Source organism: Eleutherodactylus coqui, chromosome 2 (assembly GCF_035609145.1).
Source record: "Eleutherodactylus coqui strain aEleCoq1 chromosome 2, aEleCoq1.hap1, whole genome shotgun sequence".
Lineage (NCBI taxonomy): Eukaryota > Metazoa > Chordata > Amphibia > Anura > Eleutherodactylidae > Eleutherodactylus > Eleutherodactylus coqui.
The window spans coordinates 63,701,173-63,713,530 of NC_089838.1; the positions used below are offsets into that span (position 1 = coordinate 63,701,173).

General features: G+C 40.8%; 1 protein-coding gene across 3 annotated transcripts in view; it reads right to left on the reverse strand.

Annotated features, from left to right (window-relative positions):
- Window positions 1-1,934: 1,934 nt before the first annotated feature.
- Window positions 1,935-12,358, reverse strand: part of MACROH2A1 (macroH2A.1 histone) — a 61,022-nt gene continuing 50,598 nt past the window's right edge. For all 3 annotated transcript variants that reach the window (XM_066591063.1, XM_066591062.1, XM_066591064.1), the window contains exon 9: window positions 1,935-2,503. In XM_066591063.1, coding sequence (XP_066447160.1) covers window positions 2,338-2,503 — 166 coding nt within the window. In that variant the 3' untranslated portion in view covers window positions 1,935-2,337. The remainder of the gene's footprint in view (window positions 2,504-12,358) is intronic.

Here is a 12,358-nt window from a genome sequence, read left to right on the forward strand (position 1 = left end):
ATGGGTGGTTCCACAGCCAGACTAGGTTGCTCTGGTAGATCAAACAAAGCATTGATTTCCATTGGAATGCTTAAAAAGTGACTGTTTGTAGAGAATGCTGTTACAAACTTGTACGGCACCCCATAGTGTCAACCTAATGTGTCCAGTGCTGGTGAGCCTGACCTGCACAACAGCAATTACTCTGTCCCAAGTGTACAAGAGGATCAGGGTGGGGTGACTAACCTACTGAACAGATTAAGTGGGTGTTCTGGAAGGGAATCACAACAATACCCTAATAAGTATATAATTGTGATATCTAGACACAGCAGAATTTAGCCCTTTGCAACCCAATTTTGAATTCAGGGTTTCCTAGGGGGCTTTCTGTTTCTGCCATTATACAATGGCGCCATCTGCTAGCTAGAGCCAGTACTGCAGTATGCGACATGCCGGAGAGGCCCTCCCAACAGAACGGCCAGTAATATACAGCAAGAATACCCGGTCGGACATCTTTCGACATCAGAGCTGTACAGCCTTCAATCAGAATGTTGGAAGATGTCGGACAGTGGATTGAAAAGGGTTAAAGGACTGCAAATGAAAAATTCTGTTTTGTGATATCCAACACAGTAAATTAATATTTGTTTCTGGGACAATTTCATTAATTACATGCAGTTTGACTATACAAATGTGTCCTTTTAGGCTTGACAAAATCCCAATGTGTTGGTCAAGATGACCAGCTTTCAATGAAAAAAAACCAAAAACATGATTTTGCGATACGCTGTCAGATGTATATACTACGTTTGTTTATCTGTGGCCACCTAGTGCTTGTGATAGCAATTACAGACAGTCAAGGGTTCTGCTAACATGTCATGACAATATACTGAATTTGCATTATGAGAAATTGGAGCCCTTAAGTACATTTGCATGAAGTTAAGGGTGGACTCATCTGTATGTTGTCACTGTTCAGCTTCAAACCCAACTTGTGTACCTTCTATACAGCCCCATAAACTGTTACTTTAAACAGCGGAGCGAAGCAGGACTCTATCCTAAAGGGTTTGATTTTTATCATGCTGTTTTTCCTAACATTATCATTTGCAGAGAACACAGGGTTATCAATATTAACTAGTGTTTTTATTGCAAAAAACCTCATGAAAGTTACATGTACATGCAACATATTGTGTACCTACGGCATGCGACTGATGCTATTTAATCTATCGCTCTACAAAAAGTCTGTATGTAGCCCCAACCTCAAGCCGGATTCAGATAGGCATAATGAGGCAGCAATTTAGCATCTATATATTACACGCCTCTGATGATCAGCAGAAGTGGGGTTTAATAGAACCATGCAAGGTTGGGGGTTTTGAGCTCTAAGTGTACTTCCACATGTGCAGTTTCCATTTAGGCAATTTTTTTCAAGCCCAAACCAGAAGGGCAACTAAACCAACAGAGGAGAAATGGAATCGTTTCTATATGTGATCAACTTCCGACTCCGACTTCCTAAACTACCGAAAGAAAAAAACTGTATCAAAACTGCACAGGTACCCTACAGTAAAATGTAGCATATAATGTGCAAGGCCAGATAGTATGGCAGCGGAATTGTTTACAGCAGATAGTCCGGTTCATTAAAACCAGGAAAGAGGAAATAAGCTTGACATTTATTTAGCAAATTCATGATAATTTCATGATATTTTCTCCATGGTAATGTCCCTCTAAGTTCAACCGTCTGTTTTATTACCTTTTTTTCAATAACAGATGGCATCATTAACTGTTGGGTCCCGAAGCAGTGCACTAACTTCCTACATTGTTTACTTGTGCTTGTAAAATATCCTAATGAGCGAATGGTGTAGAATGACGGACATTTCTTCATTCGTTTAAGGTTACCCAGCTGATTCAATCGGGCTACCATAAAATAAGCAGACAACTTTGTGTTTAAATAACAGGGACTAGAAGACATTAGACACAATGTGAACATCTCTCTTTACAAAGGGGAAAAATAGACCACCACATATTATACAATAAAAGTACCACAACACATTTACAAAATAGTTCTTCCATGTCATCCACATACAAAATACAATACTCCCAACTACAATCTGTATAATCTCATACCTCGGTAAAATAAAACTATAAAAAATCTTGTAAATTAACGACAACGCTGCCGATATAGTGCATCGAAAAAATGTAATGCCAGCTATCAGTGCCGAAGGAAAACATTTTCGAAAGGTCAAGCAGATTCCTTGGTTTCCCAAATGAGCATTTTTCGCAAGCCGTGGTGCAGTCTCGCAAAAAGGGGGCTGAATGTTGTAATTTTTTACTAAAAGAGAAGGGCTGGGAAGGAGGTGGTTTGCTGGATTCAAAAGCTTAGTTGGCATCTAACTTTGCCATTTCCTGCACGTATATGCCTATGCTTTCACTGTCAAAAAGCACAAAATACACAGTCTTGATTGAAGATGACATTGTAGACACAAAGTAGTTGGAGATCGCTCTCAGGATAAGCTGTGCGGCGGTCTGCTTTGGAAAGCCGTTCCTGCAAAAGCAATATGATGGAAGGTAAGATATCAGTTTGAAGAATCATTAGAAAAAAGAAAAAAAATACCATTGGGCTATAATCTCTGCTTGTATCTTACAGCCAATGCAAAAAAAAAATGTAAAAACGAAAAGCATATTAATCTTAAGATTTATATTAAGCGTACAATTTATATTCTGCCAATTACAGACTTTCTGCATCTGTTAATAATAATAGTGAAGTATCTAACTTAAAGCACACTAATCTTTCAGGAATATTTTAGGGCTAATGCCCATAGATGGATTTCTGCCACGTTTCATGCAGCTATTAGGTTCTATTGAACCTAATAGCTCAATGTTCACACTGCGGAATTACGCAGCGTGAAAGAAATCGCGGCATGCTCTAATTGACGTGGGAAAAGGCGTGGCCAGCTTCCATTGCAGTCAATGGAAGCCATCCGTCATGCGCTACTTCCGCTGTGAGCACAGCGGAATTTTCTCGTTATTACGCGTCATCTCCCACTGCCAGTGCGTCATGCGCTGTACTGCGCATGTGAGCCGGCTCGCCAAACAAGAGTTCTTTGGGGGGGCGCCGTGTCGGATTCCGCTGGCGGAGTCCAGCACAGCCATGGGCATGAGGCCTTAGATAACACATCTAGAAAGCATTGCAACTTTTCAGTTCATCCAAAAAAGCATTCAACACCTTCCTATGTCTGTATATTCCGTGTTAGGAGCAGCGATGGCTGTGGAATATGTTGTTATACATATAAAGACTATTCTGTTATTGACAGCAGCCCATCAATGCTCAACATGAGGGAAACCACTGTGGTGCTCCTTCAGCCACAGTCCTTGCAACAGTCTAGTCGTTACTGACTGACTGATCACCATCTTTTGAAGACTTTCCAAATCTAGGACAGGGCAGAGTAGTAATGGACAGCTGTCCTGAACAGCAGCCAGTCATTACACATCACTATGGGACCAATCACACAGTTCCTCATCAGCGATCTGTCTGGCCATTCTGACAGATAAAGAGCAAAGCTGCGGGGACATATTAGGTCATCTTCACACAATGCGTATATGCTGCAGGCTTTCCACAGCAGAAAACCCAAAGCAAATACGCTTTAAATCTACAGTGGCCAAACCTGTATTTCAAGGTTTGACATCCACAGCAGAAATAGACATGATGTGGATTTAGAATCTGCAGAGTTTTTCAAAAACGTTGCAGATTAATTGCAGAAATTTTCCACAGCATGTGAAGGAGATTTTAGAAATGTCCTCCTCATGCCTTGTACGGATAAGGCCCAATGTCCACAGGCGGATTTAAATCCACAGTTCAAGCTGCCCATAGGGAAACATGGGCGTCCACAACTGAATTAAAGCATGTGGATTTGATTTGCAGACCTTTGGGTGCGGATTGAAGTCAATGGAAGCCGTTCGATCTGCGGCCCGTCCATGGGAAAGCAGTTGAAAAAAGAACAAAAAAACTCTACTGTACATGTGCGCCGGCCAGTACTTCCGCACACATCTAGAGTAGAGACAAAAGAAGACCCAGACGAGTAAGCAGGGTCCTCAGCCGTGGGCATGGTTGGATTCTGCTGCAGGCTCCCGTGGACATGAGCCCTAATGCTGCAGAATTTTAGCTGTGATTCGGACAGAATTTCCACAGCATTTCCATCATGTGTGAAGGCAAGCATGGAAAAATTGCTGCAGACATTTCGCAAAGGAATACCCGCAGCAATTCCGCGGTGGTCAATCTGCTCCTTTGTTGTGGAACAGGTTCAAAATTCAACTTTGTATTTCATTTGTTGCTGAAAATTTTCACATGTGAAATGTCCTCCAATTTTGTAAATGTTGCAGAATTTTCACAGCAATGAATTTTGAGTTGATTTCCTTCAGTGTTTTCTCATCAAAGTATCGACCCTAAATCCATATTTAATCACCGATTAGCTTATTTTGTTCATTAATGAGCTGACATAATTATCCCAGCAGGAGGGGAACCATCGCTACTAGCATACTGGCGTACCATTCCATCCCTCCTACTGAGTGTTGTGTGGTCACAACTACTGCATACCTAATATTACATTCTACTCTACAGTCCTACACATCAAGTACCTTTCATAGCCTTCTATATAAAGGGAATGTGTCACCAGAGAATGAATCATATTTTTAAAGTTAAACATATTTTTTAAGAATTTTTGGAGATTCTCTTTAAAATTTTTCGATCTCACAATCTATATTTAAAAAAGAAAATCCTAAAATCCTGCAGTTTATACACTGACCACTAAGCCTAATAATAGGCTGAGACATCCTGTTCTGGTGAGAAAACTTTGCAGAAGTCACCACATGATTACAAGCAGGATTTCAATAAAAGGTAACATCTGTTTATAGATAACATAGGAACTCAACTTTCACAATAGGTGATGGTCACAGCTCACCTCCTCCCCTTCCCTGCACAACCATTTCTGCACATGTTGCAAAGCATGCCTTGAACACTCTCCCATTGAAGTTAATGGGTCTCCTTCTGAGTATTGTATCTGTGGCTCACGTATGTCTACATGCTGTTAACTACTGCTGTACAAAAAAAATTGAATAAAAAAAATAAAAACTACAAATCAGAAAATAGAACCAGATTAGAAAAATAAAATATGTTTCACTATCTGGTTTTAATACCTAAAAAGAAATGCACACACTCCAGGGTCAAAGATTTCCTTTAGGGGGCAAAAGGGGCTTATCACCTAGCCACAGGATCTGATCGCTGGAGACACAACTGTTAGGACATCCACAATCACTTAAGAAAGTGACTGATCCCGCATGCACCCTGCTGCTCCACCGAGGACCCAAAGCTCCTTAAATGAATGGAACTGCGACTATGCATGCACGCTGCCGCTTTATTTGTTTCAGTGGATCTACTGGAGTTCAATTTATTTGGAGAACCATTCTGGCAGTGGGTGCGGTCCCAGCCGTCAGACCCCCACTATTTGTCAGTTTTCACCTAGCCAGGGCATAGGTGAAAACGTCAAAAACATATCAACTAACCAGAACATACCTTTAAGTTATGCTAATGGAAGTCCAAGAGATGAATATAGTTAGGTGCAGGGACAGCGATAATAGTTTTCATAAATTAGCCTCTGCACATCAGTACAATTGAGTTGAAACCAGATGTGGCTAAGGTATAGAAACTCAGCTTTAATTAAAGATGTTTAACCAAAATACAGACAGCCATACATGCCCATGCCATAACGCTGCCTCCAAATCAAGGGGTATGCTTTGGATCATGAGCCCATCCTTTCCTTCTTCATTACATGTTCTTCTCATCATTATGGGACACATTCTTCTGGTTTCATCTGTCCAAAGAATCTTAGACTTCTTCCAGCAGTATTGCTGATTTGGCTGCTCCTAAAGGCCCCTTTACACACAACGATGATTGCTCAAAATTCGCTTATAAACCATCTTTTGAGCGATAATGCTTGCGTGTAAATGTGCCCATCTTTCACTTTTCTATTGAATTATGATTTTATGTTCGGCATAAAATCCATCAATTGGCAGGAGAGCTGATAGCAGGGAATTCACGCTGTGTTCTCCGCGAGGAGCGCTGAAAACATTGTCTCAGCTGTCAGCCCCGCAGCAGAACAAAGGGAATGTATTCAGAGAACAGACCATCCACTGTTCTCTGAATATAGCTCCCGGCGGCTCACATGCATTAATAAGCTACTAATTGACATTAGTACCAATTAGTAGTTATGCATCTTTTGAGCAATCATCTTGGTGTGTAAAAGGGCCTTAAAGTTTCTGCTATCTAACAAATTGTTTTTTTTCCCTAGCCTAATCATGGCCACCATTACTTGCACTGACACCTGTTTGGACAGCATATTGAGAGTTCCCATTAATAGCCAACAAATGCAAATTCGATACTTGAAATCAACTTCAGACCTTTAATCTCTTATGCAATATTGAGGTAACAGGCTACACTGGATCATAAAACTGCTCATCAGTCAAATGCCCAATTACTTTTGAGCCTGTTAAGATGGAAGGATTATGTAAAAAGGCGGTAAACCCTGTATGGTTAATGCAATATCTTTGTTAACCCCCCTCGAATTAAAGTTGAAGGTCTAAATTATTAAAATTGTGAAACTGTCCATGTGCTTCTGGACCCAAATGTATTTCTGCTGTTTGGTCAAAGTATCTAGATACTGAAGGTCTGATGCAGTTGTATACACGTAGCAATTAGAGATGAGCGAGCATACTGGATAAGGCAAACTACTCAAGCGAGTAGTGCCTTATTCGAGTACCCCTGACTGCTCGTCTCTACAAGATTCGCCTGCCGGCGCGGGTGACATGTGCGTTGCGGCGGTGAGCAGGGGGGAGCTGAGAGAGATCTCCCCTCCGTTCCTCCCCGCTCTCGACCGCTGCTCCCCGCCCCCTGTCGGCACCTGAATCTTTAGAGATGAGCGGGCAGGTACTTCAATAAGGCACTACTCGATCGAGTAGTTTGCCTTATCGAGTATGCTCGCTCATCTCTAGTAGCAATCAAATGGAGTGCACAGGATAGCCACCGGTTACTTCCTTCAGTACGAAAAAAACATTTAACTTGTCAAATCTGCTGAGCTTTGTTTTAACTTCTTTGGGAAAAAATAAATGAATGACAACCTCTACGTCACAGGCAGCTACCTGGAGACTTAAAGGGGTTGTCTGAGTTATGCACCAGTCATCTAAACGGGTCCTCCATGACGTAAAATAACTGCAGCCGATATTGTCCCTCGCAGGTGGCTCCGGGTCTCCCTGCTGACGTCGTCTTTACAGGCTGCGGTCAACTTGAGCCGCCACCAAACAAACTGTTGAAGCTAACAACAGTGGGGGACCTGTTGAGATGCCCTTAATATGACTCAGACAACCCCATTCTGTCAAACGACCAGTGGAAATACTCTGTGAGCGTTCTGGAGTAAAAGAATCAAAAACGTTAAAATTTTCCATTTTTGGAAAGAACCTTTTTTCAGCAAAACATTTCTATTTAAGTTTCAACATTCGAAATAGAAAATGATACCGTCATTTAAGTTATCATGAAGAAAATTATAGAAAGTGACAGATGGGCTATTTATGATGGATAAAAATGTAAAAAGAAGGTTTTTAAAGTACAAATGTGGGATTTGTACCAACACTACACATATAAAAGTACTGTGCAAAAGTTGTGTTTCATTTCAGCTATGTGAACATAACTCTTTTTTCACTCCTTGAAGTAGAACATGATTTATTTGATCCTTCTGCCCAAAGCATAATCCTATTCTGCAGTTATAAAGAGGAATTAAGCCGTTTCTGTTGCTTTCAGAAGTCTTGTCTGCCCGACAGATGTTTTCAGTTCAGCAGCTGCACCACTAAAAGTACTGTATATTGTTTTCATAATGCAGTTTGACTTTGAGTTCTTTTATAAATAAGCTTATTTTTTTAAATGTATCTTGATCAACATAGTCTATAATGGGGCAGTTCTACTACTCCAGTGGTAAAAGCCAAACATGTCAGACTTTTATGTTGCCAATTTGAGTTACTGCAGCCAAAAAAACATTACAATGCTTAAAACTACTTGCCATGTGGATGATGACCTCATAGAACATAGACCCTAGAACTTCATTAATTTCAATGCAATGAATGAAATTGTGGCTAAATCCATATCAACATCTACAAGAAATTCATGTGTGGACTGCAGATTTGCTGCGGGACTCACCGTGTTGGCACTACTATGCTTACCGGTATAAGGGCAAGGACTAACATAAATTCCAAGCAGTTGGAAAATGCACAATGCTATATGGGGTAGCCTTACTTACAGTTAGTTTAAGTGTAATATTAAATAGCCACTACCCCTCACATATTGTAGGTGGGAGAGTGGGTGTTCATGTAAATACATGAAACTTTGTAATACCACGTTTCCCCGAAAATAAAACCCTGTTTTATATTAATTTTGACCACAAAAGAGGTGCTAAGTCTTATTTTCAGGGGGTGTCTTATTATACTTACCTAGCAGGCTCATTACAGGTCCCTCCTCCCCACAGAAGATCACTTCCAAGTTCCGGGATTCAGAAATCCCACCTCCAGAAAGCAATGGCTCTGATAGGTTGTTGAGGGCTGCTCAGCCAAGCAATGCAGCACTCGATGAACCAATCACAGCCATTGCTTCCTGGAGGTGGGATTTATGAATCCCGTAACCAAGAAGTGTCCTTCTGAGGGCGGCCAAGAACTGCAAGAAGAGCGTTGGAGCTCCGGAGAGCATTGGGAGGGACCTGGATCGAGACTGCTAGGCAATGTACTGTTTTTTTTTATGTAATGCAGCTAGGGCTGATTTTCGGGGTAGTCTTATATTTCAAGTCTCCACAAAAATCCCGAAAATCAAGCTAGGGCTTATTTTCAGGGTAGGTCTTATTTTTTGAGGCATGTGGCATTTCCCAACAGGGAGAAGTGGCACCTTACTCAATATGCAGTAGCCTATAGTTCCAGTTTTCCTGCTTGTAAGCTCTCTGTAAATCTTCAGAAACCTCCGTAGCTAGTAAAATGTCGGTCTTAGTAACACAGTAACAGAAAACACAGAGGAGTGAGATAGGAGAGAGTTGTGGAACTCACGCTATGGCAGGACAGAAGAGGGCAAACTTTAAATGGTCACCTAACACAACAAAAGTCATTGAAAAAGCCAAGTTAAAGAGAACCTATCACTTGAACCATGATTTCCACTTTATTCTAAAAACCAATTGGCCTAAAAAAAATCAATTGTCCACTTTATTCTAAAAATCAGTTAGTGGAATGTAAACCTAAAGTACATGCTGTGAGCAAAGGTGGTGAAGTAGAAGGGTGTCAAATAGTGATGAGCGAACTTTTGAAAAGTTTGTTTCGGTCCAAATAAGTTTGAACTGAGCCAGAAGTTCACCAGAACCCCTAAAACTGGTGTATAACACGGTCTAATGGCCATAATAGTTCTATATAATAGTCAAAAAATCTTTTGAGCGACTTTTGAGCGATAATCGTAGTGTGCCTTAAGAACAAGGTGATCGCTCAAATGTTGAGCGATCACTTTGCGCGCCAAGCGGGGTATGCAGAAGACAAGCGGGGCCATTTGTCTTCTGCATCCAGCTGTTCTCTGCTTGGAGCGCCCGGCTGTTATACAGCCGAGCGCTCTGAGGGGGGTATTTAGAACACAACTGGACAGCTGTGTTCTTCATACCCCGCTTGTTTTCAGGGAGTGGGATACAGCTGAAACAATAGCATCAGCTGTATGCCGCTGTGCATTCCTGATAAGTCTGATCGTTCAATTTCAGCATGCTGAAAGAGAACGATCAGCAATTCCCTAACGAAAACTGCATGATGTCAGTGCAGTTAGCCACAACGATTATCGCTCAAAAGATGGCTTTGAACGATTTTTGACTGAAAATCGTTGTCTAAATCAGCCTTCACATTTGCCTTCTGCACTATATCAGATACACTATACATTTTTACAGCATAGCTGGATAGAAGGGTTGTGATTTTTTTACATTTGAAATACATTTCCATTTATTATCTTGCAGAGATTTGCCACAAGGTTTTCTGTGATAGGGCCGTGTTTCTCATTTGGCAAAATGTTTTACCATATTATAATAGTCATAATTTGCCAGGTTGCTCCTTCAATTAAAATTGATGAAAACCCTATATGAATTTAATATTAAAGGCGTGTCCCCATCTTGACGCTCAGGTTTCATTCCATAGTACTTGTCAAAATAATGTTCTTACCCATTGAAACCTTTTTTTTTACTTGTCTCATTCTCCTCATGGTCTTATAATGACATCCAAGTTGTTTACGGCTTGTTTCTAGTTTTTGACCACTACTGCAATGGTGGCCCATTCTTGCGCCATTCAAACTGCAGTACTTGTATTATAGATAGCTGTGATCTCAGAAGCATATGCGTTAGTTCTCTGCCTAGCCATCTCTCTCCTGCTCTACTTAGGTCTACAGGATAGCTTCTAAGTATAGCGCTGTGATGATGGAGAAAAAGGAAGATCTACTCAGATTGCAACCAGTGCAACTGAAGAGTTGTGTAACAAACTTATAAAGATATGAGTTATAAGCCATGTACAGGAACCACCTTTTCTTTAACACTAGTGTTGAGCAAACTGAACCAGTAGAACCTGGTTTCGGGTTGAACCTTGAGAATAGTTTGATTTGGCATGAACCTGAACCCAGCTCTTAGCAAAGTTCTACTTGAAACGGGGTTCTACTGGTTCGGTTCCCTCAACACTGGTGTATACCACTGTCTAAGAGGCACAAAAGCCCTGTATAATTCTCAGAGTATTATATAGAACTATTATGGCTATTAGACCGTGTTATACACCAGTTTTAGGGGTTCTGGTGAACTTCTGGCTCAGTTCAAACTTATTTGGACCGAATCAAACTTTTCAAAAGTTTGCTCATCACTATTTGACACCCTTCTACTTCATTACATTTGCTCACAGCATGTACTTTAGGTTTACATTCCACATAGTATCCAGCATGGTTTCCCATAGTCAATATTAGTTCCTGGCAACTTCCCTAATCCACACTGTATACTCATTGTATCTAGGCATAAGGAACTATGAACATCATTGTCGGTTCTTCTTTTCATAGCTTTCTATGAGTGTAAGTTAGATTTGCATGAGATTAAATGTTTTCAATGTAGCAGGCACGATGATAAAAAAAAGAACTGGAATGCAAAAAGTTGGAAATCACCTTATAAATCAAAAGGTATGGATTGCTAACAAACTGATATGCAAAGATTGTATCTAAAAAGCGTAGCTTCATATATGATTTTTTGGCTAATAACATTATCATTACATTGGATCCTCATATATATAAGCAAAATGTAGATGTGAAGGAGCACTTATAATGTGCCCTAAAGTGCATTATAAGCTTTTAGTGACTTACTAGCTCAGTGCATGCAATTTTTTTAGCATATGGAGCTTCTGCAATTACCATGGTAAAGTTCGGGTGACGGCGCGGGTGAGAGGTGAGTTGCGGCAGTCAGCGGGGGGGGGGGGGGGGAACGGGGGGAGCGAGGGAGAGAGAGATCTCCCCTCCGTTCCTCCCCGCTCTCCCCTGCAGCTCCCTGCCCGCCACCGACACCCGAACTTTTTCTCTCGAGCGGGCAGGTACTCGCTAAGGGCAATGCTCGCTCATCACTACTGTTTACCACTAGATATTTTAAAAGTAAAAAAAAAAAAACAATTCTAACAATTTAAATAACATCCTGTTAATCTATCATGCAACAAAAAAAGGTCAGAAGTGGATAAAAAGGAAAATTATTGATAGCTCCACAATGACAAGTGGCTTGTAACAAGAGGACCATAACTTTATTGCTTTCTAACTTTATATTAAGTGGTCTAATGACCCATGGCAACATAGTATATATAGTACAAATACTTGTATATTAGTATAGGTGTGTCAATGTCCTCACGTGTATACATATGCATGCCTCCTCGGATCTATTTCATTATGCCTGAGGAAGAACCCAGAGTAGGTTCGAAAGCTTGCTGTAACATCATGTATTTTTGTTAGCCATTAAAAAGGTATCATATCTAGAAGAATTCTTGGCTTCTTTGCTGGGAACAATCACATGATGTCCTCATGTGGACACTGGTGTGCACTTATGTAATATAGGTCCCCATTGCCTGCCTTAGAACCCACCTCACGCTGCTAAGGGCCACCTGGTAAGCACACATTTGTATTGTATTTGTATGCATATGACTGTGTATTTATGTTTGTGTGGATGTCCATAACCTAATATCCATAATCCAAACCCTGTACATTGCATTACTTATCTTGATTGTGAGTTGTAACATTTCTTATAGCCCAGAGCTGTATTCACAATTCTGCAAGTTGCAACTGGAAACC